General features: G+C 40.1%; 2 protein-coding genes across 6 annotated transcripts in view; one reads left to right on the forward strand and one right to left on the reverse strand.

Moving 5' to 3' along the window:
* MTMR8 (myotubularin related protein 8) overlaps positions 1-731 on the reverse strand; it is a 75117-nt gene extending 74386 nt beyond the window's left edge. For all 3 annotated transcript variants that reach the window (XM_054838913.1, XM_054838914.1, XM_054838912.1), the window contains exon 1: positions 603-731. The gene's annotated coding sequence lies outside the window, so the exon portion shown is untranslated. The remainder of the gene's footprint in view (positions 1-602) is intronic.
* On the forward strand, positions 529-27397 carry C12H8orf48 (chromosome 12 C8orf48 homolog). 3 transcript variants are annotated; one of them, XM_054838925.1, is made up of 8 exons: positions 529-666; positions 1391-1435; positions 3043-3301; positions 5539-5649; positions 12264-12496; positions 14596-14748; positions 15863-15947; positions 26706-27397. In XM_054838925.1, the coding sequence occupies exons 3-8, from the start codon at positions 3271-3273 to the stop codon at positions 26762-26764; spliced, it is 672 nt and encodes a 223-aa protein (XP_054694900.1). In that variant the 5' UTR covers positions 529-666; positions 1391-1435; positions 3043-3270; the 3' UTR covers positions 26765-27397. The 3 variants fall into 3 exon arrangements, with proteins under 3 accessions (XP_054694900.1, XP_054694899.1, XP_054694898.1); XM_054838924.1 differs by lacking the exon at positions 26706-27397 and having other exon boundaries at positions 15863-22397; XM_054838923.1 differs by lacking the exons at positions 529-666; positions 26706-27397 and adding an exon at positions 701-829 and having other exon boundaries at positions 15863-22397.
* Positions 27398-27526: the final 129 nt, after the last annotated feature.

Here is a 27526-nt window from a genome sequence, read left to right on the forward strand (position 1 = left end):
GCACTTGCCCTGTCCCGTCCAGCTCGCTAGTGTACGTCCGCCGTGCTCCTGCCCCTCCGAGGCCGTGCTTTCAATATAAAAAGAACAACTATAGAAAAGCAAGACGTATTTTAACGAAAGGTTATCTCTGTCCCTGGCTGCCTAAGGGGCAGGGGGGACATGAGGGAGACGGCGGTACGGCCAGTCAGGCCAGGCCCTCGCCGCCCCTCACTGAGCCCGCCGGGCCCTCACGCTGCCCCGCAGGACCCTTCTCACATCGCCCCTTCGCCCTGACAAGCCCCTTCGGCCGCTCCGTCGCCCCCTCAGCGCCCCCGGCCCCTCGGCTGCCTCCCCCCGCGGCGAGACGGGGCGGAGCCGGGCGCAGCGGGAACCGGTCTCCCCCCCGCCCCGCCGCTCCCTTCCCCTCGGCCGGAGCCGCCCGCCGTGGGGCCGGGGGGAGCAGCGGGAAGCGTGGGGCGCCGCGTCCGCTCAAGGCCGCCCTATGAGGGTGGTTCTGCGCGGCCTCGGCCTGTGGCGCGGCCGGTCCCGGTCCCGTCAGCGCCGCTCGGGGCTCAACGGCCCTTCCGTGCCGCCGCAGCTCGTAGCGCAACGCCCCGGGGCACCTTTCGGTGCTGAAGCGGGGTCGGTGTGGCAGGCCGCCGGTTCTCGGTGTGCTGGCGGGCCTGGGTAAGGAGCTCCGTCTCTGGCGGCGGTGTGAGGAGAGGCGGGCGCCTTCTGAGGGGAAGCACGGCTGGAGGGCAAGGTGCCGGGTGTCAGCGGGGCTTCGCGGGGAGCCGGAGGAGGCCAGGCATGGATCCGAGTCCCTTCTGCGTGACAAGTTACCGGCCTTGTGAGAGAAACCTGGGTCACAGCGGGGCAGGTTCATGTGCGGGGGGGCTCAGCCCTGGGGTCAGGCCGCTGGGGCTGCGGGAAGGCCTGATGTCGGTGCTGGCGGTGAGAGGTAGCCTGGTTCCTGTTAAGGGTTTCTAAAAGGGAATTTCGCAGTTGAAGTATATGTTGGATAGTTTTGAAAAATTAATGTTTTCAGCCAGGAAATGCAGGATTGTGAAATAACCAACCAACAACCCAAACCAAAACAACAATAAATAAAACACGCCACCTCTGTTTTCTTTGGGCTTTAACTAGAAAGCACATGTAGAAGAATTTCTTAATTGGCTGTTATTTGGTGGAAATGTACGTTTTTCCTGAGCGTGGTGAGTTGTAATCACATTTTTGCCTACCGAGAGGATGGAGCTTTGTTCCATTGGGTTTTCTTTTGACGTGGTTCCCATTTTCAGTTATATTACAGCAACCTCCTGTCAGTGGTGGTGAAGGTTTTGTCACCATGTCTGTAAGACAAAGTGATCCTTAGAAAAGCAATTCAAACACTTCTGTGTCTTCTGTTTTTCAGAACCTTTACTGAAGCACTGAGCTTGCTTTCTGCCAGTCTGTTCAGGTAGGTATTACCTCAGCCTTGTGAGGAATAAAAGCTGTATGATAGCAGATACAACTTTAAAGTTGTCTATAAACATGTTTTATTTGCTATTTATAAGTATACTTATAGCTTCCAAGTTATTTATCTGTTGATGTTGTAATAAATACCTATTCTTCACTGTGAAAATTAGCTAATATTAGCCATATCTGATACTATGAAGCACTTCTAGTTCAGCCAGTCATGTTACTTGCTGGAATTCATCTCACTCCTTCACCATCCAGGTGCTGCTTGTGCAGCTGAGACTTCCTAGGTCAGCTGTGGGCTGCACAACTAATGGACTCTCCATTTGCATTTCCTTTTGTTTTTCTCCACTAGATCTGATCTTAATAACCAATCTCCAGCCCGAATCAGTGGTGGTGTAATGAACAAAAGTATTACTTAGTGTTTATTGATATTTGAAGTTGAGTTCAGAACAATTCTTTCATTTTTGGGACCACGTTAAAACAAAAAGAAAACCTTTGGACCTAGAAATTTGGCACTACAGATTAGTTTTGGAAGTCTAGCCTTGGGAAAGAAGTTCTGAATTTGTTTTAGGGGCACAAGGCCTTCATACAGTGCACAGAAAGACTTTGGCAGTAACATGGCATGTAAAACAGGCAGCATAGCATATTCAGTAGGGAAATGGCCAAAGTCAGCACCTTTAAACCAAAGTTGCCTAAACCCCAGTAACAAACGCTAAGTACAGTGGCATACCTGAGTTCTGGGCATGCCAGAAAGTGCCTTTGTCTACCTACTGTTATCACGCTGGGCTTCCCATTTTTCTGATGAAGGAGCCATGACTGTGACTGCTGCAAGAGTCTTTCCAGAGGGATATTGCCCATACATTTAGTCTCCTTACTTCAGGAGAGTAGGGAAGAAATGGGAACAAAATTATTGAGGACAAAGTTACTTGGGTCCTTAAATTCAAAGAATTTAAGAAGAAGTATTGCATCATTCTAATAAAAAAGGGTAGAATAAGTAAGAACAAAGCTTTAAACTATATCCATTACATGATAGGTAAATATCTGAGGTCTGTTTTGTTCTTGGAGCTTGAATCTAAAGAACTTTTTTTTTTTTTCTGCATTGGGAGCATGACTCCTCATTTGAGAGCATCAGCTGACTGATGCTTGTTATGTTTCCTTTTTAATTTTCTAGAAGAAATCTAAGTAGAAAGGGAGGTTTTGCATTTCTGAGTGGTGAGAGACTTAATAATCTGAAGGGAAAAAGATACCACTTTTAAAATTATTCTTTTTGTTTTCACAAATGATTTTATCCAAGCATTACTGTAATTTACTACAGATTTGAAAGGAATGCTGCTCAGAATTCATTGCTAATATTCAATGATAATTGTTACTGTGTGCTCACCCAGTGGACCTTAGTGATGCACTATGATCAGCAGTGGTGCTTTGAAAGGTGTTGCCTTGATCCGGTGCACTGATTAATTAGTTGTTTCATCCACTTGTTGTGGTACCTGAATGGAGTGTGAGCTGAGCTGTAATAGGCGTCCATATGTCCCCTGTTTCTCTAAGTTATCCAGTCATTCTTCCTGTATAATTGAAGCTGTTACATGCTTTTGTTTTTATTTGCAGTGCTGCACCATGACGACTGCCCCAGCAGATAGCTCTGGTAACTATGAAAAGTGACAGACGGAATTGAGCCAGAGTTCCAGCAGCTCTGGTTTGGATTATTCAGAAAATACCTTTGAGCCCTTCAGCGAGGAGGAAGCAGCCTGCTGGCAGTGAGAGAGCGAACCATCTGAATTGTATTGTTCCACAGGGGATTTAGAGTGGTCTGCTGCATGAGATACGTTGGCAAGCATGTCACAGCTGGCAGGCCAAAATCTCGCAGGTATGCAGAGCTTACCATGCTTGAGACCTGTCTTTCATAGCTTTAAATCAGTGCAGTGGAGACTTGAATCAGCAAAAATAAAAATGTAAAAATTGTGTACAGTGTTCTGGCTGTGCAAAGCAGGAGAATCTCCGTATGCTGACTAGATCTGTGGTTTGTGCTTTCAGGATTTGGTGACAGCTATGTGCAGAAGGGTACGATTTGGCCATGGAAACCCTTCCTTAGTAATCTTGTGATGCTGAAATTCTTTTGGCATGTTAAAAAAATATCTGCAAGATATCTTGACTGAGTTACCATTTATGAAAGTAGCTGGGCCATAAAATATTATTTCCAAGGACGCAGGGAAAGTTCCAGGACTTGAAATACTGAAGAGGGCTAGATAATACCTTAAAGCTGGACAAGATGAGTGATGAGGAAGCAGGCAGCAGGACGTAAGCTAACTGCCCTAATGTCTTGTTAGGTTTTCTTCTGTCTGTGGGGTTCTCTGTCATTCTACATTCTCCTTTTCTCAAAGTTTGGTCTGGGAAGTATTGTGACTACTTGAAGAGGTGAATATTTTTTTAAATCTCTTTTTAGCTTAGGAGCTTGTCAGCAGGTAGAAACATAGATTTAAAAATTAAATACAACATTTTAAATATATTTTTCTAAAGTAGCATAGAGTTAAGATATATTTTAATGTCTGTTAGCTGTTACTCTTGTAATCTGATTCTACTCAGTTCAACTTGATCAGCTGGCATATACCAATATATAATTAATCTTGTTTATACTTCAAAATTGGCAAGCTGTTTCTTTTCCCACTATAGACGAGTCCAGTAGAGATGTTATTCCTGTCCCTCATCCATCCAATGTTTTACTGTGGGCCGGGTATTTTTCACTCTGCAGTACTGTTATAATTAGGAATCCTTTCAAAATACTGTTTAGTACGATATCCCAACAGTGCAGGACAAAATTTGCTGTTGGATGCATGTACATGAATGTAAACCCTGTTTATCGTAGCCCAGAATATAAATTAGATATCAGTGCTTCAAAAACCTGAATAGATGATCATTGTCTTGGTGTCATATCATGCTACGTGGATATAATTAAACAGTGTAATAGTTTTAACAGTTTAGCTTAAAATTTTTGTTTTTTACAAATGATAGGTTTTACTAAACCTTTTTTTTTCTGGAGATAAAACAATTTTTTAAAAATTATTCCATATCTAACCATTGAAATCCTTATTTCTGGCATCAAGCAGTACATGCTTGGAGGAATCCTTGCTGTGTGCATAGAGGTATTTTTAATAAGTGTTATCACTTTTTATCTTTACAAGGTTAATGTTTCGTAAAATTATAGAGTTCTGGATACTACCAGTTAAATGAGTAACTAGGGAATAATTCGTAGAAAAATATTTTGGGAAATTGATCGTTTTGTGTGGTGTATATCTTACAGAGAACAGCATATATAAATAATGAAAACTATAGGAAACCTGTCATGCTGGTGTCCCCATAGAGACACATCAATTCCTTGTATAAGCCCACTGAATTTGCTATCAGTACCCTGAAAACAGAGTATGGAAGTCAGGTGCTTTCTGAGTGTGCTCAGTATTTTGAACTGGGACCTCGCCGTATGCATCTTCTTGTCAGTGGCAGTGACTTTTCAGACCTCTTAAGTCTTTTGTCTTTTCCTAGCTATTCCCTTCACATCTTTGCTGTTTCCTTAGTTTCTGTGGAACTGGAGTTGTGCTGGAACAAGCTGGAGAACAGGGAGCTGATTCAGATTTTTTTATTTCCCCTGCCCCACGTTATTTTTCACTTGGATCGATACCTTGAGACAGCTCACCTGAGCTCCCAAGAGTACCTAGTACTGCCACAAATGAGCCTATTCAGGGCTGAAAACAAGCGATGGTGCTGAAATGAGGGAGGAGGTAGATTGAGGTTAAGTTAGCATTACAGATAAAATTGGATGCGTCAACAAGCTCTAAGCAGTTGTCTCTGATTTTCTCAGTGCATCCTATATTGTCGTTCAGTGGGGTGATTAGAAATGAGCAATATGAGACACTTTGGGACAGAAGCTTGTTCAACACTTCATCCTGAAATCATTGATATCATCTATATAGTCCTATGGCTCAGGATTTCTTTTCCTTCTACAGGGAAAATGGTCACATTCAAGTGGAGGATTATTAATTTCCCGCTTTGTTGTTCTGCAGTCCTGTTTTCTTTACAATGTATGTTCAAAACTACCTTTTGTCATTGTAGATGAGCAGTCTGAAGTAGTGGATTCTGCAGCTATAGAAAGAGATGTCCTGGGAAAATGGATCGATCTAAAAAATAAAGCAGCTGGTGTTAAGCAAGACAAAACACATGCTGGTGAGTTCAGTAACTTTAGTAGAGGTTATAATTCTTGTTTCTTTTGAAAAGGGATGTAAACTTTTAACTAGACTTAAATTTTGTATACAAGCTTTTAAAGTTAAGCCAGGTAATTAGCCTGGCTTAATTAGCCAGGTAATTAAGTACTAAGTTTCTGTTTTATGCTTTCTCTGAAAGCAGTTTGTCTCCCCTAACGCACATGGCTTTGATGCTCCTGACATAGTGACACTATTCTAGTGATGCATTGTCACAAGATCTGGATAAATACGGTAAAAAATGTATCCATGTTTTAAATTTAACTGTAATCCTCAAAATTTTACTGGACTGTTTAGTTTTTCTTTTTTTCTCTCCAGCTGTACTTGTACTAGCAGTATATTTTTTTCCCCCTCCAAAGTAGGCATGGCTTCAGAATTTACTGTGTGAAGTGTTTCCCCCCCTATTAATCAGTCGTGTTAATTACTGAAGTACTTGTTTGCCATGTTTTAGTTCCTTTCCCAAGCTGAGGGAGGCAGCAGGGCACCGATTTTGGCAAGAACAATGGAGCAGCTTTAACCAACACAATGATGTAGTGTATGGAGGAGGAGAAGGGAAGGGAGGAAGGAAGGATGCTGTTTGCATGTACTGGTTATGCAAGCAACTGTGAGAGCAGATGGTGGGATGCAAGTCCTGCTTAAGTCTTTCTAAAGAAAAAGTGGGTCAGAGATACTATTTTTAATTACAAAAAGAGCAAGAAAGCTGTAGTTGAGCAAAAAATAACTGAAGCAGAAGGGGAATCTTCCTCAGTCGGTATACGCGTGAAAAGTGAACAAACCCTGAAGTTTTGTGGGTCACCTGTAAGAGTGATTAACCAGGGAGGTCCTCCTGCCTAGGTACTTCATGGCATTGCGTTTGTGTACAAGCATCCTCAAACTGTCCATGTATCAGAGGAAAACATGACCTAAGATCATTTTTAGGCTATTCCTAATTGTATAGCTCATTCACAACAGTGATGAGTCAATGTTATGAGTTCCTGACTCATTTTCAGCATTTATCTTTCTATTGCTGGTTTTCCAAGACTGCCATTTAGTCAAATGAGAAGACAGTTAATGCAGATCATCTCATCTGTAGTAGAGAGGCTTCTCCTCGCGAGTTCCTCTGAAATAATCTTCCTAAAATACATCAGAATCTTGTGACCATTTGATTCATAGAGAAATTGAAAAGGACCTGCTGAATTCAGATTCATTGAGTGAATGATAAACAACAGTATAACGTTGAGGAAGGTTTCAATCTCTACAGAGCTTTCCCTTGAAAGTTACACTTTTTTAGAAATAAAAAATACAATAGATGAGCTCACCTAGAATGAGATTGCTGTGCAGTTAGTCCCCTCAGTAAATTCAAGCAAAACAAATGATATATGCACTGAGCATGCATGGTACTTTTGAATTTATCTTCAGGTGATAAAACAAAAATTTTTTTTATTATCTTATTACTGATAGGGTTAAATGTGAGGGGGAGAGAAAAAAGTCCTGGTTTGCATTTGGGAATGCGATTCTGACTTTTCATAGTTTTCTTTGTGGGTTGAAAGAAGAAAAACCTAGATGCTGGCCTCAAGAGAAGTGAGACATTTTTGTCACAGTTGTCTTTCTGTCTTCCTCTTCTGGCCCTCTACCCCAGTGTTGTAGCAACTAGCTGTTACTAGACTGATGCATCACAGAATTACTGTAAGTCTCCAATTCCATATAGATTATTCCAAAGACCATTAGTCATCTTTAAAATTTACCACAGGAAACTGCAGTTGTTCAACTCAGATGTATCTGAAAGTTCAAGTGGGGCTTTTTAATGCTCTGACTTGTACTGCACTCAGAAGTTTGCTCCCACCTTTGTTCGTAACGTGTCTATGTTAAACGTTTTGCTCGCTTCTTTTTCTGCAGTGTTACCACTGCACTATTGCTGGCAAAAGTGAGAGCGCTTTAGTTGTTAGTGTATGTTATTTAGAGGCATAGAAATGTTTGAGCAGAATCAGGCAGTTTTGTGGCTGAAATACAGTTCAGTCAGTATTACCAATTTAACTGTTATTGTTATTATGATAGTGGTGTCAACAATGGGAAATCTAACAGTAAAAAAGGCCAGTGTAGTTACTGGCAAATAAATACCCATGGTTTGTGTTATTAAGGTGAAAGGACAATGCATGTACACATAGACGCGCGTGCACTGAGGGAAGTATGTGAGTTGGGATTGTTCAGCCTGGAGAAAAGGCGGCTCCGGGGAGATCTAATTGCAGCTTACCAGTACCTGAAGGGGACCTACAGGAGAGACGGTGAGGGACTGTTTATCAGGGAGTGTAGTGACAGGACAAGGGGGAATGGGTTTAAGCTGAAGGAGGGTCGATTTAGATTAGACGTTAGAAGGAAATTCTTTACTGTTAGAGTGGTGAGGCACTGGCACAGGTTGCCCAGAGAGGTTGTGGATGCCCCATCCCTGGAAGTGTTTAAGACCAGGTTGGATGAGGCTTTGGGCAACGTGGTCTAGTGGAGGGTGTCCCTGCCCGCAGCAGGGGGGTTGGAACTAGATGATCTTTAAGGTCCCTTCCAACCCAAACCATTCTATGATTCTATGATTTTTCTGCATCAGATTTTTTCCAGCTTGTCCAGAGTATTTCTGACTAGATCTAGTTTATATTCAGTTTGTGAACAAATTTTCATATGTCCAAGCATTTAATTATTGACTTACCAAATAGTAGTAGCACCTTATTAAAAGTATTTATTAAAAGTAGTAGTAGTCTACTTATAAGAACTAAGCAAACATCCTACTGCTCTGTTTGAAGAAGGGAGCAGGTATCCAATAGTCCATACTGGTTCTCTTTCCTATTCCTGAGCTTTTCAGCACCAAAGCTTACTGCTTGATAACATGGACAGGTTGTGGGATTCCTGCAGACCTAGTTAGGCCCTGAGATTCCAGGCTTCTGATTCTGTAGTAGAATAGTATTAATGTAGGCTAGATAGGGAAATTCCAACCAGCAACATCTAAATGGAAACCCCTGCTTGTAAAGACAGTTCGAGTTCATTAATGCCTCTCTGGAACCGGGAAGGAATGAGCTTCTTCCAGAAGACATGGATTCTGCAAGGTTCTTACTGTTTTCTCACTAATGTTGGTGGAAACTGACCTGGACCATGCTGGGGGAACTTTACTTGCTTTAAATTCATATTTGTAATAAATAGCCTGATGTTTCAGACTGTTTAGATCAGTTCTGTGTTATCTGCACAAATCTTTCAAGCACTTTGTTTGCTGATTGGACTGTCAGCATGTTAATCTGAACTGCTGCACTCAATTGTACAAATGCAATTTAGATAATTAGGAAAATGTTATCTTGAGATGCAGAGTTAAAATCTTGCTGAAGAGTAGTTACCAGTTACTGCCTTTCACAATTCTCTCTCCTTTAACGGTTACATTTTTTCTTAAAATAGAGTATTAGTAGAGCATCACAACAACAAAATGCCTGCCTGTTTTCCTATTAAATCAAAGTTGGACATCAAAGGACAAGGAAACTCAATAAAGATTTCCTTGATTTTTTTCTCCCTCTGTTCAATTAGATTTAAAATGTCATATTTAAAGATGTAGTTGCACACAGAAAGCAAAATCTTCTGCAGGTCTCAGTTATAAACCACACAGCAGGGTTTAGAATGTAGACATGACGATTAGCTTATCTCTGCAGGTACACACTGAGTGCTTCTGTAATTGGAGCAGCTTCTTGGTCCAGTTTGTTGTGCTTTACTTTCTAAATGTCCTGTGCTTTGTGACCTTACTGCTGTACGATACACGGCTCTGGCTTGATGTTGGTTCTGGTGTCTGGTTTTGCTCTTCTTGTCACCTGTTCCTGCCTTATTCCTCTCCAGCGAAGAGGGTGTGGGAATGCAGGATTCGGGGAAACCAAGCATCAGCAAAATGAACTTCTGGAACAGTAATTGGCCCTGGCAGGGATTCTCAGTAGACAGACATGCAGTGACATTTAAGTCTGCCACTGCAAATGGAGATTGAGCATTCGAGCATGTCTGGTTCAAAGATGGAGAGGAGGGAATATGTGAAAGACATAAGAAATCAAACCAACCACCAAAGCAAGTGCACAGATCCTCTTGTATGCATCTCTTTTCTTTTAGCTGAAAGACAGGTGAACCTCGTACACCTAGAAGAAAATCTGAAGGTGTAAATAGTCTTTTCACTGGACAATGATTAACTTTTCAGAATTTAACTGTGTGCTGACTTTTCTCATTGTTTTTTGTTTGTGTTTCAGTAAAATTATAGTACTTGATCCTTGATAATTTTTACTCTTTCTGAGCTTATTTACTGTTAAATATGAATTTAAACAAGTAACTTTTTGAAATTGGTTGTGCAGTCAGGTTTAAAAATTGCTGTTCTCTTTGCTAGTGTTTCTTCTAATGTCTGTAGGTACAAATGATCAATGGATGGGTGTATGGCAACACAATTCATGCACTATTAGAAACCAATTCTTAATTAAAATGTGCTTCTATATGTCAGGAGAAACTTAAGTGAATTAACTAGGCTGGTATTAAAACAGTCACAAAATGTTCAGCACACCCCCTGTGTTTTACTTAAGCATTTGAGTCCTCAACTTATATGTAAATACTTTGTTCTAGGGTTTTCCTCCCCACAATAGTGACTTTTATATCTTTTTATTCATTCTCTGTGCAGCATAAATGAATATGCCACTATTTTATTAGTGCGATTAAACCCAGTAGTGGCATGTGATTTACACTGTTTTACAGGGATTCTACATTGCAATTGTAAGGAAAATGACCTGATGACTGAAATGGTGGTTTCCACTCAAATGTTTATGATCCTGCCCAAGAAAAAATTTTTGTTAAATTGCATTTTAAAGTATCGTTAATTCATCTATCTATGAAATATCACTATATCCTTGTCTTTAGTCAATTTGATATATCATCTTCTAAGGACAAATAAATTGTTTTACGATGATTGATTCTGAACTGTGGTAGTTGCACTTAAATAATTTTTTCCTTGTTGTCCGTAAAGCAAAGCTCACTGATTACTGCTTTGCTTAGTCTAAAGTCTAAACTATAGATCCACTTATCCTTTATATAGATCGACTGCAGTTCTGAAGAGATGCTTGGGTTTCCTTGCAAAATCCCACAGCTATATTTTGTGTACTTGAGACTAAATTCATCACGGCATATTTAGGTGGCATTTTACATTCATATTGTTCAGTGTTGTAAGGATTTGTGTCATGGTTATGCCAAGGTAGCCCACAGAACTGGAATGCCAACGCACTAGTTGTCAGACAAAGCACCCTGAAATATGCAGTGAAATATGCAGTGCCTGTCTAGAAAACTGAAGTTAATCACTGAAAATTAGTGAAACAGACAATATGGAGGGATTGTTTAAATGGTAGACTTCCTAGCTAAATGGGCAGTATAATTTGTTTCTGAGTACTTTGAGTTAAAACAAGGTGACCGTGCCGTACCGGTGTAGTCATTATCAGTTGTCTGACTTTTTTTGGCTGTCAGAGTGGAGTCCTGAGAAGGGAATGCTCTGCTAACATTAGCTCTGTGCAAAGGTATTCATGAGACTTTGAGTAATGATTACTGTAATGTTTTGTCTCCTCCTCATTTCTCCTTTAATAACACACATTAGTGTTTAGTTGAGTTTCAGTAGTTACATAAAAGTGAAAGCTACTGTCCCCTGTTTAAATAGTTGAAAACAGTGGTAGCTCTTAAGGCCATCTGGTACTACACCGCATTGTTATATGCTGATGCTCATGCAATACTGAAATTGTAACACAATTACTCATGTTAGCTAGTCTGTATTGATTGGCTGTGTTTAAGCCTGTGGAAAATCTCCTGCTAAGCATTGAATGAAGTTGTAAATCCATCCTTACCTGCCCATCTGAAGTATAATCTCAGTTTTTATTTATTATTGCGTGCCACTGGGAAGGATAAGAGAAGATGAAAGAGTGAAAGATATTGTTTAAACAAGGTCATATAAAGAATTTAGGAAATGATCATTAAAGCTTTAGAGGAAAGTATTTTCTAATATAATTGCATTTCCTCAAAAAAAAAAAAAAAGCCTAACTATAGGTTGTAGAATATCTTTGAGGTGTTTTCCAGCATTACTTCAACAGACACTGCCTCTAATTTTTCAGTGTTGTATGAATTGCTCCTTAGAGTTACTAGATGAGTAGCACTCTTTAAATGTTAATTCATTTATCTTTTTTAGCAAGTTGCAGTTTCAGGTAGGAAGAAGCTAAACCTGTGTTAGGTAGTCATTGAAACTCAGTTTATTTAATGTCATAGTATTTAAGTACTTCCTTTGCTAATAAATTTGTGCCGTATCATTAAGTAGTCAAATTCTTTAGGGTTCTTATCCCCTACCCTCTTTGGAGACTATGAATAGAGACATTTATTGTGCAAGTTCCTACAGTTATCATCCAGACTGTGATTTAAATTCTGCACTGCTGTTATTACAGTCATTGCCTCTAGGCTTGACGTTGGGTTTGGTTTTTTATTAGATAATATGAGGTCGCACAGATAGAAGACCAGTAATTCTTCTCTTCCCCTCATACAGTAATTGACACTTTTGTTTTGTTGATTTATGCCTGACAGGAATGACTGAATTATTAGATGGAGAACTGGATGCTCTCCGGTCTTTTTGCACCATTAAGATAAGTAAGATGCGTCAGCGGCTGATCTCTAAGCAGGCAAATGGCGGCAAGTCAAGAAAGCCGCAGCATGGATTCACAGCAAAGAAACTGGGGACAAGTGACTTGAACTGCATTGTTCCTGATCGGCTAATGAACAGAATCCGCCTGAAAAATGCCAGAGAGACTGTTAAACAGGTACTGCAAGGAAGAAAAAAATTTAGATTTTGCCTATGCTTTTGGAAGACCCACTGGGGAAAAAAGCTGTAATATAAGGATCAAATCAGGCAGACCTTACTGTTGCCACACTCAGGCCTCTGAAGGAGATGTTTTGCTTGATACCTCAAGATTTACCTTTCTCATTTTTTTGTTAGACGCTCCTGCAGAACTGTTGCTAGTAAATAATCAAATCATTATAAAATATTGTCTGGTGATAAAATAATGATTTGTGTCATTGAGCGAGGCTGGGATGGTCAGTTATTGCAGTCCACAATAATCCCTGGATCAACTGAAGAAAAAAGCCTTGTTTCCTGGGTACATTTGCACCTGTTATTTATAGACATATTCTGCATATTATTTGATTGTGGAGTCCATGTGACGCCAGTATTAAAAGTACTTCAAAGCCAAAACCCTCCCCCCTGCTCCCAGTTTTCTTAGACATTAGGTAATATTAAGAATTAAAGCATGTCCAATAGAATTGTGGTGACATCAGTTCCTTTATTTAGAAGCATCTGTATCATCTTTATGCAATTCAAAGTGCTTGTCCTTTTTCACCAGCCCAGTGTGGTTTTCCCACTGTAGGATAGGCGTTCTGACACAGCCCCTCCCTTCAGCTCTGCATCTAAGAATCTCAAGACTGGTAATTTTTTTGGCCAGTGATAACTTGCATTCTTGCTTTGTGCTTGCAGATGGATTTGAATATGTGGTTATGTGGATGTGAGTAGTGACCATTTCCTACAAATACCTTTAATCTTAAATCTGGGCCTTGGCAAACATCTATACTTTGTTTGAAATTGGTGCAGAATGTCTGCATCTGGGAAAGTATTTCTGATAAAGCAAAAAATGAGCTTTGAATAGTAATTACAGTCATTTATTTTGTTTTATCTCTATCACATGTGCTGGCTTTAATTTATTGCCATATAGCATAGTAAAAGTGGTAACGTATTCCTCTGCAAAGCCTGTGCCAGGTGAGCTGGGAGCAATACTTTTAAGGTCAGTTCTGGTGTGATGATTATTTCAAGCTTTCTGTTTGTTTAAATTGTTTTGGAATTTCATCGATCTGCATTCTTTCATTGCATTAATGTTAACCAACCCACCATCCAAATTTTGTAGAATTTTTACTGCCTCTTTATTTGTCTTACAGTGTTGTAGTAGTACATTTTTTAATAAATGTACTTTGACTCCTATGTTTGCTTCTATCTTTACTGCCACATAATATTTTTATGCAGAGGAGAAGAAATCAAGGAAGAAGGTGACAGAGAGACTTGAGACGTGACTTTCTAGGATTGATTCCACTGCTTTTGTAGCAACTTATTGCCTTTTTATAACCAGATGGAATCTGTATAAATTAAATCAGATAAAATTATTGATATTTCACAAATGCACAGATACTGGGATTTCTGTAATGCTATTAAATTTGCTTAAGATTTCATGGTGGATAAGCTAACATAGAAATTAATACATCAGGTACTCATTAAGCAAGAGTAACTAATGGCTGGTTGTACTCTAAACATATTTAACACAAGCAAAATACGTATAGATTTACATTGGCAAAATTGTAATTTGGACTTAGCATCCACCCAGGGTCAAATGTTGTACTAATTAAAACAAATGTTTGCCAGTATAACAACATCCTCACAGTGGGTTTTGGCTGGTCACCGATTTGTTGCTTGGCAATCATATGACTTCATTTTTTTTTTGGACCATTATAGTTTCTGTGGAAGAAGTCAGTAATGTCCATGCAACCTCAAGCATCAGGGAAACTTTGCCTATCTGTATATTGCAGATCAGCGCTATGGTTCTGAGCTACAAGTAGGTAACTTTAAATGAAACTAAGTTATCAGTACTGGAAGGGGTAATACCTGGGGAAGAGGAAATATATTTAGTGTGGAAACATTCAGACAGGCTCATGAAGATGATACTGTGACAAAGATTATGAAATCATTTACAACTGCTTACAAAAGCAAATTTTTGTCTTTAGACAGTATCCATATCTATATTTTTGTTGATTGTTCTTAATGAAGTGGCCATCTTGCTAGGACAGACATTGCTCATTGCATCAAAGTCTCATCTTGCAGGTGACAGAAGCTCAAATCCACGAATCATCAGTGTGCCCTGACTGTCAGAAGAAGGAAGCAGAGCTAGCCAAAGTTACCTTTCTCAGACAAAAGAAGATTCTGATGGAAAGTGCTTTAATCCAAGAGAAATTGGAAGAACAGATTTACTCCAGAGTAAGCGAATGTTATTAAAAAAAGTTGTAGTACATTTTACACATGCTGTAACTAAAGAATCCGTAAGCCAGATTTCCCTGTGGTTTATGGCAATGAGATCAGATTGACCCGAATGCAGTGCAAGCCAAAGTAGAACTTGGCTCAGTATCATTAATAAAATGCTTGGGACTAACATACTGATTAAGTCATTTGAGCTTGTCTGATTTATATAAGCTGAAGGTCTTTCCCAGGATGTCCTCGAATTGTTTTGGGTACATCTTGATTATTTCTCCATAGTTTGTTTTCTCTTGGGCTGTCCAGGAAAAATGATAAATAACAGAATGATGTGATAGTAGGTAACGATGCCCATATTAGTCTTCCTTGCTCCTCCTTTGGCATAGGAGTCTCAGAATAGGACACTGCAACATCTTATGGAGGCTAAGGCCTCTCAGATGCTCTGAGGTTGCTTCTTGGAAGAACTGTCTTTTGTCTGTCACAAAGATTCAAGCTTTATTGTTAGGAAATACCTCTGGAATAGATGATAGGCAGTGTAAGCTGAAATTTAGGGAATTCCTTGGGTCTTCTGTGATTATTCCTCAGAATGATCTTCTTCCTGAAGGAAGAACTCTTCTCTCACTTGCTGAAAGGGAGTCAGATTGAAAGCAGGTTGTTTCTGGGCACTGATTAAGTAGTGCTCTCTGAAGCCCTGAGATCTGTCCTTCTGTGTTTGTGACCAGGGTGGGAATTTGTGCGCTGTACCACACATTCATTTTTTACCTAATAGTGCCGGGCTTCTGATTCTTGACTCCCATTCACTCCCTGCCTAAGATTTGAGAGCTTCAGTTTCAAGTCAGGCTTCACTTTTTTCCTCGTTTTTCTCCCAGCTTCCTGGCTGAAAAGGCCAGCTGCTTTTTCCTTCCCTTCTTTAGGGAAGAAACCTGCTTTATGGGGCAGCTCACAGGCTATGCTATTCAACAAAGTTTTTAAACAAGATGCTTTAAAAATCCGGCAAAATTGTGCTGATGAGTGCTGCTTACCTAGTTGCTTTTGAGGGACTGGTAGACCTGTGATAGAGGACATAAGAAATGGCAGGAATACAAACCCGCGTCATTTTCATGTTTCCTTTTTATTTCAGGATGTGCTTACACATATAGGAGAAGCAGTCAGAAGCCTTCCCAAACCTTCAGAGGATCCCAGGAACTTATGGCAAAGACTGAAAGGTCAGAAAATGTGCAGCCTGAAAGTAGTAAATATAACTGAAGGACATAAAGAACTGGGAGAGTTTTCTGCGGGCAGTCATGTACTGAATGCCAACGATTGTGGATGTAACCTGTTTTGTCAGTGATGAATTGAGTAGTGGTTTAATATTCTTGCAGGTGGAACCAGATATGCCCAGCATGCTGGCATCTGGGTTATGATTCAACTCTTCATTCTTCCTAAATGCAAATGTTGCAATATAATGTAATCCAACTATACACGGTTTTTAAATTACAGAAGCCAACATTTTCTATTATTAATCTGACAAGAAATAGGTATTGTTTTTTTGTGGGATTGCTTGTGGGATTTCAGAGCAGTTCTCAGCTGCTGCCATCTGTAAGAAAAATAACTGATTCCGTTTTTTGGGGCAGGGAGGTATAATTACTGGCTTTCAGCTTGGTCTTTGCCCACTGTCTCATATTAAATTGCAAGTGAGAGCCCCAGGTGGAGGAGAAAAAGAAGGTTGGAAAGTAACTATAGAAAGGAGGAAAATGAAATGGGGTATTTATAGAACTGAAATAATGAGACTGTAACAGAAATTAATCAGCAAGACTGAGGATGCCAACAGGACAAGAAATGATAATAAATTAATCATAGAACCTATATAGGATAGCTGTCTAGGAAGAGAAAAAACAACATGGATTAAAATTGTAATAAGATGCCAGATAATATTTTTGACTGTTTTTTGAATAGACTGTGGAATTTGTTGGCGTTTTCCGTGATTTTTCAAGATGGCAAAGTCACTCTCTTTCAAAGAATATATCTGGATGAAAGATTGGTATTCAGTATGCAGCCAAATAAAATGGCTTTATGCTGGGGATCTGAGTGGGTTAGACAATGAAATCATCCTCATTGTAGCCTCAAAAGATGTATGCTGATCTCTGGGCACAAATGCAGCCCACCTTTCTGATTATTGCTGACAACAGGAGCAAATTGCATTGCTCTTGCAGTGACCTCGTGGCTGGTGGACTTGTGTTAAAGTTACTGACTCTCATCAGTCTCCAGTTTCCTGACTTCCACGCATTTAGATCTCTGAAGGCTGTGGAAATCGTGAAGGAATATCCTTATCTATGAACTCTTACTGAATTCCTGTTACAAAGAAAATAGAATTAAATCTTACTGTTGCATTTTATTTTCCCATTTTGGGACAAGAATATGTATCATTGGTTTCGTATTTTATATCCATGTACCTATTTTCTTTTGTATGCTATTTATCATTTATAAGAGTGCTTGAGGGCTGTTCAGCCTCTTGTTTTCGCTTCCCACAAATCAGTGGAAAACCTGAATAGAAATGCTAGGCTTTAGAGGTCGATAGGCCCACCTATGTTAGCAAATATCTGCCTTTTGGTGCTTAAAAACCTACCTTGAATGATTTCACTGGGAGTTGATCCTGAGTAGGTCAAGCCTCAAGTGAAAACGTGATGCAGCCCTAAGCTGTTCAAAGCTAGTTGTCCTCACTGCTTCATCGGCAGTTTATTCTGGTTTCTTGTTAACAGCAGGTTTAATAGTCCACCAAAAGTATTCCCCTAAGCTTGGCTTTAACTTTTGAATTGTCACTGCAGATTACATAGCTACCTATTTAATGAATAAACTGCTGCTCGTTTCTGCCCATTACTCTCTAATCCTTAGAAATGTTCAAATCCCTTAAATCTCCTACCTTCCAATCTATAAACCTTTTCTTTTTAGATACTCCATCTCTCTTCCTTATTTGCTTTAGACTACGCTCCCTATTTCTCTCGAGTCTTTCCAAGTCTCTCGCAATCTGGTTAACCCTAGGCAAAGGACGCTCCTGAGCCCGTGCGAAGTCTGATAAGGGCTGTCAGATACAGAAGTGCTGATTGGGAATTGAATCCTTTGAAAATGTAATTTTGTTGTTATTGTCAATGAACACAGCTTTCAGCCCTTACAAAAATGCAGCAATTGAGTTCCAGGACTCTAAATATAGATTGATTATTTTTATAAGTAAAAGAAGACATTTTGGTATTTTTGCTTTCAGTACATAGATGCTTTCTAGAAATACTGAAATATTTCTTTGCAACTGTGAGCTATTTGGGTTAGGCATCTGACAATGTTTTTCTGTGAAACGATTCATACAGCACCGTGGCTGTACAGTTCTTGTTTGTTTGCATAAATGTTACAAAGACAATTCAGATAGCTCCTCTGAAAAATCAAAGCATGTTTTGCTTATGTCTGTGGCATGCATTTTCCTACTGCTCACTACAATTCTTTCATTTTTTTTTAATCAAGAATGACTTTGAGATCTGAGTGTTTGTCTTCGGTTTTTCTTGTAGCAGCTATTAGGGATGTACAATGGAATGAATGATCTGAGTCTCTAAATAATTTATTTCATAATCCTGCAGTGTTTGAAACTAGAGATCCAAAAATTCTGACATGGAGGATGTAGGGGGAAAAAAAATGTAGATCATGTTTCTTCCTTTCCCCCCTCACAGGGGGGAGCTTCTCCCCCCTTCCTCAGCAGTAGATTTTTCTTTTGATCCAAAGAAACGCTCTAAAACTGTGTTCAAGAAATCTGTATTCCTCTGCTCCCTTGTTTGTACTTGCCGGAGCATAAAAGGAGTGAGGTGGATCAAGGGTGATTCATATGGTAAGCAGCTGTAGTACTGAAACAAATCAATCTGCCTGTTAAAAGTACTTTGGAGCTCTTTCTTTCTAGCTTTCATGCTACACAGAGTTGCATTATTTAATCTTCTGAATGATTTGTGATGTAGTAGAGTGTATTGCTCTGAACTTTGTACAAATACAGAAGGTTTTTTCATATATACAGTGGTTTATATTACGTGTATGCTGATATCTGGTTTTGTGAGGTTATACTTTATAACTGACCTATTGGATACGTTCCTCAAATTATCATTAAAATCGGTTTCCTGTGGACTGCAGCAATGTAATTTCCACTTTCGTTTGCCCTAGCTTTCTCTATAAAACAAAAGTTAACCTGGCTTCCAGGCTCAGTCATTCCTTAGTCTTGTTTCTAACCATCTGTTGGGCCATGGAAGTTGAAAGTTTATCCTAGAGGAGAAACAAATACCACCTCGTTCACAGTAGGCTACTAGCACATGTTGGAGTGAGAATAAGGTTTTAGTGCGAGTAACTTGCCTGGGTATGAACTGGGAACAAAGGTAAACACGTTTGAATACTGATTTCCAGCTCCTTGTGAAAGATGTAGTCACAGAGTGGTGGAGGTTGGAAGGGACCTCTGGAGGTTGTCTTGTCCAACCCCCTGCTCGAGCAAGGTCACCTACAGCCAGCTGGGACCTGGTCCCACTGGTCCAGAAATCCTTACGTTAATCTGAAACCTTTTCTCTGAAGCTATACTTAAATCTGAAGTGCTTCAGGCCCCCTTGGGCCCACTGCCTTTTCATAAATCCATCTCCTAGTCCTGGTTTTGTTGTGTGGCAAGAGTCAGTTGTTTGTTGTTTTGTTGTGTTGTTTTTTTTTTTTTTACCTTAGCCAGTTTGATCAGCTTCCAAGAAGAGGAGCTGAACCCATTTATTTGTATTGAGGGCTTGACAAAGCTTTGAACTGGTGGCACTGAGGAGGAGGTTTTGCTGCTGGAAGGGTTCACGTTCCCCTGTGAAATTGTTAGCTGACACAGCGTCCAGATTCTTCTTGAGTAAAAACCTGAATTGTAGCTTTCAGTGCAGTTATTCCAAATCATACATACGTACTCAGCAAGAGCTGGACTGCTTCCAGTTAGGTGTTTTTAAAGCATTTTGAAATATACTTGCATTCTTCAAACTGTAATTTTATTACCATTCAGTCTGATTTTCAGAGAGTGACTTTTATTGTCTCCACTCAATAAGAGCTAACCTGGACACTACATGCAAAGTGTTGCTGCCTGCAACAAGTTGATATTCTAAGTGCCACTTGTTTAAAAAATGTTTTGTTAATTTTGTGAATACATATATTAATCTTATGAATGCTACGCTTGCATTGTTTTTATGCAACTAGTTAACCGTTCCTTTTTCCTCCACACCCGATTCTGAAGATCTTTGCCTGCACTGACAGCAGTGTGGTCTGTATGGGGAGGCTGGGAAATGAGGGGGAGTGTACGCCTTCTGTCAGTAAGGTACTACATCCTCTACCTTTCAAAGTACCTATAGAATTGATCAGGGCACCTTAAAAAAAAAAAAAAAAAGATTTTCCAGCTTCTGGGCATGGATATTCACTGCTTATTTATTTATTTTGTAATAAAATAGTACTGTTTGTTCTCACATAGACTAGTGTGTATGATCCATAAATATGTTTGTAAAATATATCTGTAGCATGTAACAGAATCCTTTAGAATATTCTGTGAAAATTCGTATTTTTAGTTGATAGCACTTTAAGAACATTTACATCCTTCATCTTGACATTTTTAAATAGAACATTTTTTTCCTACAGAAGTAAGTTTACAGCATCATCACAGTATTATAGCTTGTTTAAAAATACATACAGCATTAATGGTAATTGCAAGCAAGCTATATACTTGAGCAGGGTTTTTGTTTGTAATTTTACATGTTTTCTACTTTTTAAAACAACTACGTATATTAATATTACATCCATCACTTTGTTAGAAAATATTACTTATATGCTACTCACAATAGATCTGTCATTTTTCTGTGACATAATATTACAGGCTATGAAAATAGAAACACACCATTGTAGTTGGTTTAAAAATAATTAACAAGCCTAGTTTAAAAAAGCGCATTAGGCTTGCTCTTTCCTTGGTAAGTGAGGTCCCACTAATGTTGGATGTCCTTAATCCACTTATGGTTGGAATGCCGCTAGCACCTCTCGGCACTGAACCTTACGTGAAAGAAATACTGACTTACCACCCCCTAACAAGTTTAGGGCTGGGTCCCGTGTGTTTTCTGCCTGGAGCTGTTGCTGAAGACATGAAGAGTTCTTCAGCTACGGGCTTTCAGGACCAGGCTGCTACTGCTGAGTATCTGTGAATCTGATTTACTTAAGACTCCCAATTGGATTTCAAAATCTTCAGCCAGATGATTAGATCAGTGCAAGACAACACATCTCCACTGATTTTTATCAGCTGTGTTGGTTTGCATTAACCAAAATTTGATCCTTTGCCTTCCACAGGCCAGTGGATTTTTTGAAAGAGTGCGAGCAACAGATTTTTTACTGTTTTAGTAATACAATAGAGATTAAAAATACATGATTGCGTTGGTTTTACTTTGCACAAATGAGACTAAATATATAAATATATATATGTATAATAAAGCTGTAGGAAATCTCCAGACTGCTAACAACTCTTATAAATGAGATAAAACAAGGATATATTTGCTTGGAAATTTCATAGTTGCCGTTCTTTAAGTATTTTCATTTTCAGGTAACGCAAGAGTATTTCACGGTGGATCTTTTTTTTTATGAAACGAGTCCAGACGTGCTTTGAAAAATGCTCTTTTCGTGGTCTTTCTGATACTCCTCTTGTGCTTTCTGCAGTTTTTTACCTCTCAGTTTCCACTTGTGAAAACAGTAGGTTACTAGAGATGTCATTATCAAAGAAAAAATAATAATCAGCACTATTATCAGTGCAATAGTGGATGAGAGGGACCCCTCGAGCTGCTTAGTTTCACTGTCTCTGGTTGTGTTTAGTTTAGCAAAGTTTTCATAGTCTGTTGAGGCCAAAAGTGCAGGTACGGGAACTTCTTTGAACTTGGGCCTCATTGGGATTCAGTAGTTGTTCTCACTCGGTCAAAATTTTTGAAGAAGCAAAGGACTATGATTCCCTCGTCACCTGTGTCATTCGTAAGACAGTTTTCTCCTCGGGTTCTCCAGGCATAGATGAGGCTCAGCAGCTTGCTTTGTTTATGAGGCCAGGGAGCACAGGAGTAACGGTGTGTGTCACAAAGTTTACAGCACAGGTCATCTATATCCCAAGTTGTATAAGTCAGAAATGTGTGTGCACTGTTGTTGTCTCTATCAAGGGGTGGGGGAAAGCTGCTTCGCTGACTGCCACTTTGTGATTCTTTGTTTTCTTGAAGAGGTAATTGAAGAAAATTGAATCAATTTTCCAGTAACATTGTGATGGCAGGGCTTATCCTCAGGCTTAAAAGAAAAACAAGCACTGCAACAAGTGTAGTTTATATCTTATGAATTTGTTCAGTGAGAGGTTTTTTTTCTTCCCCCAAATATTCCCAAAAGAGTGAAATCAAAGGCGTATTTTTTTGCTGAGGGGCAGGCTTGGTTTTGCTAACGTCGTAGGCATTAACAAAATCAGCTACAAATCAGGAGCTCTCATGTTAATGAAGGGTTGTTATTTTCCCCTCTTCTTTGATATTTGCTCTCAGACTTGGCTTGTCTGGAGAGGATTTTGATTTGGGGTTTTTTTGTCCTTGTTATACTGGAGCTTAGGAGATGTCCTCACTGATTGCAAATCTGGAATCTGGAAAAATGACCTGGGTGAAAAATGACACAGGATTATATGAGAGGTGAGCCCCCCTAAAGACAGTGAGCTGTAATCTAGAATTTAGAAACCTTACTCTTTTATAATTCTGATAGAATTTCACATACATTTAAGTCATTTGGCTTTGATACACGCTGTGTGTGACAAATGCTAAAAAATTTACTCATCTGAGCAGTCCTGAAGTTAAGGGCTGGTCTGGAGAAGGTGAAGAGCTGGTCTGCCCTCCCCATCCCTCCCCTGTTCCAGATCTCATCCTAGCTCAGTCCGATGAGGAGCAAGGCTGGTCTGCTCTTACCGATTTCTGCTCCACTCAGGACAGTAGGATTTGGCCCTGGGATATTTTACTTTAAGGAGCTGCAAGCACTTTTCAGAGCTATTTATTTCAAGTAACAGATTGTTCTAAACCCCCTCCACCCTACTCCCAAATGCTTTAAGGCCAAAATTAGGTTTCGGAGATCTTGCAGCATAACTGTTTGTTCGGAGATGCTCTGATAGGATGCAATTGTAATTCATCCTCTTTATAGAAATCTGTGGTTCATCCCACTCAGGCTAGCAGAGAACTGAGGGTCTCTCTTACTAATTAACAGCACATTCTTGTTTGTAATAAAGACTGTTTACTATAGATTAGCATTCTGTTGATGTTAAAAGATGTAAATGAGCAGTTCTTGCCAGTTTGGAACAATATGTTCACATAGTCAAAAATAAATGTTGATTTTAAAGAAAGTTTAAAAGCCGGATTTTACTGCAGTTTAGGACAAAAAAAACCCCAAAATGTGTTTGTAAAGCTGATTGAAAGTTCATTTCACATAAGGGAACAAGTGCAACATACCACATCTTTGATGAATGTCTACATGTTGCACTACTGGCAAGTCGTATATCAGGAGGTTATGACAATAGAATATTTTAGTGCTACTTGGCTATGTATTCAACATCTTTTTCAAGTAGCCTAAAGAAGGAAACTGCAATGAAAGCGCTTAAGAAACTGAGAAATGCCCTTCTGATTTATGGAGTAGCTAAGTGTCCACCATCCATGTGAAAGTTCAGGAGGGTGGAATGTCTCAGCACTAATGAAAATCAGATCTTGTCATACTTGCCTGAACCTGTATCTCATCTCATCTGTATCCACAGCTATCAGATTCCTATGGAGAATATAAAATATAAAATCATTAGGCATCTGATACTGTACAGTACTGTTCCAAGAAGGCAAGTGGATGTTATTTGTAACTCCATTGCACCATCAGTTCAGGTATGTGTATTTTCAAAATCAAAACAGGAATGCTTTTAAAAACTTAAGTCTGCAAAGTACTGCTTGTGCTTCAGCTGCATTTTGGGAGGATGAGAGTGCTTTTTTGGACAAATCAAAACAATGTCTGAGGATTCTGTCTGTGGCTCCGCTGCAGCCTCTTGAATGACTCTGACCAAACCACTCAGTGTCTGTGGGTAATACAGCAACGCTACCACCTCTTTCTAGTTTGCCTTGCTTTTAAGCTTCTCGAGGGCAAAGAATGCTTCTTCCTCTTGCTTGTGGATGAGTTGGTGAATCAGGTTGGCAAGCAAAGGGTGCAGGGTGATGTGGATGAGAGAAACCTCAAGAATTACAAAACTTGGCTGAAGGGAGCTTGCCTCAAGTGTCTGCACAGAAATAAGCAAGTGCCAAGAAGAAAGCTTTATGGGAGAAGCTCTTGCTTTTTCCTGGGAATCAACATGACCAGGTGTCAATCTGAAGTGCCTGTACACTAATGCATGGAGTGTGGAGAAGAAACAAGAGGAGGGATTAGAGGCCTTCATGAAGTTCCAAGGTGACGATCTCACTGGGATCACAGACATGGCTCATGCAACCAGACTGCTGCCATAAAAGCTCAGGAGAGCAGCCCTTGGCCTTTTCAGGGATCAGCTTGGAAGACTCTCATGTAGGATGCTCTTGGAGAGAAGAGTGGTCCAGGAGATCTGGTTGCTTTCCAAGGATCATCTCCTCCAAACTCGGGAATGGTCCATCCCAGCGTGCAGGAAATCAAATGATGGTGGCAGGAGGTCTGCATGAGGGAACGAGGAGCTCCTGACAGAAGTCAAACATAAGAAGGAAGCATGCAGGAGGTAGAAGCAGGGACAGGTGACCCAGGAGGAGTAGAGTGACACTGTCCGAGCATGCAGGGGTGGGGTTGGCAAAGCCAGAGCCCATTGGGAGATGAGCCTTGCAAGGAACATAAATGCAACAGGAAGGGCTTCTATAGGTCTGTCTGCAGGAAAGGAAAGGCTAGGGCAAATGTAGACCTGAATGGGGCAGGGGACGTGATGACCAAGGACACAGAAGAGGCCAAAGTGCTCAGTACCTTCTTCACTTCAGTCTTCATTGTTCAGATTTGCCCTCAGCAATCCCGGCCCCCTAAGATCAGTAGAAAAGTGTGGCAGTGAGGATTTACCCTTGATATGAGAGTCTCGGGTTAGGGAATGCTTAAAGAAAAAACTGAACGTTCACAAGCCCATGGGACCTGTTGGGATACACCCATGAAGTGCTGAGGAAGCTGGATGGTGTCATTGCAAGGCTGTTCTCAATAAGTTTTTAAGGTCACAGTGACCTGTGGGAGGCTTCAGAGGACCGGAAGCAAATTTCATTCCTGTCAGCTTCACTTCGGTCCCTTGGGAAGATAACATAGCAAATTTTGGAAACCATTTCCAAACATAGTAAGGACAAGAAGGTAATTGGGTGTAGTCAGCATGGGTATATGAGAGGGAAAATAACCTTGACCAACCTGGTAGCCTTCTACGTGAAATGATTAGCCCAGTGGATGAAGGAGAGCAGTGGATGTTGTTTATCTTGACTTTGGATAGGCTTTTTACACTGTCTCACAGACCATTTCGTAGACAAACTGATGAAATACAGACTGGATAAATGGACAGTGAGGTGGATTTAAAACTGGCTGAGCTGCTGGTCTCAAAGGGGTGAGATCAGCAGCACAAAGTCCACTTGGAGGCGAGTCAGTGGTGGAGTACCCTAAGGGTTAATGCTGGGATCAGTGCTGTTCAATATCGTCATTGATGACTTAGATGATGAGATAGAGCGCACACTCAGCAGGTTTGCAAATGATACAAAACTAGAAGGAGTGGCTGTTAAACCAGATAGTTGTGCTGTCATTCAGAAGGGCTTCAGCAGGCTGGAGAAGTGGACAGAGAGGAACCTCTTGGAGTTCAACCAGGGGAAATGTGAAGACTTGCCCCAGAGAGGAACAACTCGTGCAGAAGTACATGCTGGGCGCCAACTGCCTGGAAAGCAGCTTTGCAGAAAAGGAGCTGGGGGTCCTGGTGGACACCAAGCTGAACTTGAGCCAGCAGCGTGGTCCTGTGGTAAAGTCCAGCGCCATCCTCGCCTGCAGTACAGTGTTATCAGCAAGTTGAGGGAAGTGATTATTCACCTCTACTCAGCACTGGTGAGACCACAGTAGTGGTAAAGGTCTTGGCATCAGCTCGTATTGCAACGTCCTACTGCGATTTCAGTTTTGGAGAGTTGGACCTCTAGCACTCTGCTTAAATTTCGAGAAGACTGTTCATGTTACCTGTAATCATGGGATTAAATACACACTCGTACACACACAAAGCACGCGTTTCAAGTTGAGTCAGGTTCCACCAGCTAAAGATTCAATGTCAATACATTCTCATGAGGAAACTTTCCATTAAAAAACCCCAAAACATTCTTCATTGTCCATGTGCTAACTTAATTCAAACAGTAAAGAATAAATTATTCTTACATTGTTTTGTTGTTTTTGTGTGAGTCATAAGCCTTCAGTATATTTTGTCTGAGCATTACGAACATGCAAACTAGTATCTCAGGACTGTGCACATTTAATTCCCATTAACATTTAATAAAATATATTAGAAAGGTTCAGGTATTTACAAAAATAATTTGAATGTTTTGGGTTTTTTTTGAGGGGTATGGAAATATTGATTTATTGGGAGAAATCATATTAGAATACCCATAAGCTGACTACATTTCTAAACCTTTTAATGAAATAGTAACATTTTACTTTGATACTTACATAAGCACAGACTATTGATGTAGTACATGTCCTTGCCTAGAGATGGACTTTGCTACCGTGGCTCGTGTTTTCCTATCTGTGTGTTTTAGCAAGCTAATGACATTATCAGTGTTGTTTTAAAAAGAGTAATGATGATTTGCATTGAATTCTTAAACAAACAAACAAAAAGTCTGGGTGGGAGACCAGACTTGTACGAAGTTTTAATTGGCTATGGTTTGGGGTTTTTTATTGTTAAGATAACTCTGTTTTCTGCTTCTGTGTTTCAGTTCAAGGAAAGATCGAGTTCGGTGAATGTCTGAAGTCTTCAGCTTCAGTGGAAGGATGAAGGCCAGAAATTACACGTGAGCTACTGCAGTTTTGTTGTTTTAGTAAGAAGCTGATTGTACGTACCTGACCTTTAGGCTAACTCAAACTTGCTTTGACTTCCTGATGATATCAATTGAGTGGTTGATAAGGACGTATAAACCAGCAGCAAGTGAGGAAAATGTATAATACTGTTCTCAAATGAACACAAAAACATCTTTCCAAAGTAAAGATGACTGACCTGAAACTATAAACCTGCTCCTTTATAAATTAATATAAAAACCTCTTTGATTTCATTAGTAGGAGAATCTTTAGTTTCTGTCTTTGTGTGTGTCTCTTTCATGTACTCATCCATGCATACACTCTGCATTTTCAAATGTTGAATTACTTCTAGCGTTTATATAATCTTAAATATATATATTGGCTTTTTAATATAGTTTCAGGCTTGCTTGCTTGCTTTCTGCCTTCAGCTTGCTTGTAAATTCCCCTGCTGCCTTTCAAATTGTCTCTTCCATTTTTATTGCATTACGGAAGAATGTGCTTCCTTTCTCTAAATTTGCATCTTTTTGATGTAAAAACATTTGTATGAAATGTATCCATCATGTTGTAAACCTGATATGTAAATGATTCTTTTCTCCTCCTCCAGAGCTAGCGTAGCAAGACAGCTACTAATACACTCGTGCACAAAATTGCAGATGAAAGCCAGAGTGGGAGTGAGAGCAACTGAAAGCGGGGACAAGGAAGGAGGGAGGGAAAGGAGGAAGGAATGGGAGAAGGAGCGAAG

This window comes from Grus americana, chromosome 12 (genome assembly GCF_028858705.1).
Source record: "Grus americana isolate bGruAme1 chromosome 12, bGruAme1.mat, whole genome shotgun sequence".
NCBI classification, from domain to species: domain Eukaryota; kingdom Metazoa; phylum Chordata; class Aves; order Gruiformes; family Gruidae; genus Grus; species Grus americana.

Coding starts and splice junctions, on each gene's coding strand:
- C12H8orf48 (XM_054838924.1), top strand. CDS start 3,271: ATGTCACAGCTGGCAGGCCAAAATCTCGCAG. Junction 3,302..5,538: donor GGCAGGCCAAAATCTCGCAG/GTATGCAGAGCT, acceptor TTGTCATTGTAG/ATGAGCAGTCTGAAGTAGTG. Junction 5,650..12,263: donor GCAAGACAAAACACATGCTG/GTGAGTTCAGTA, acceptor TATGCCTGACAG/GAATGACTGAATTATTAGAT.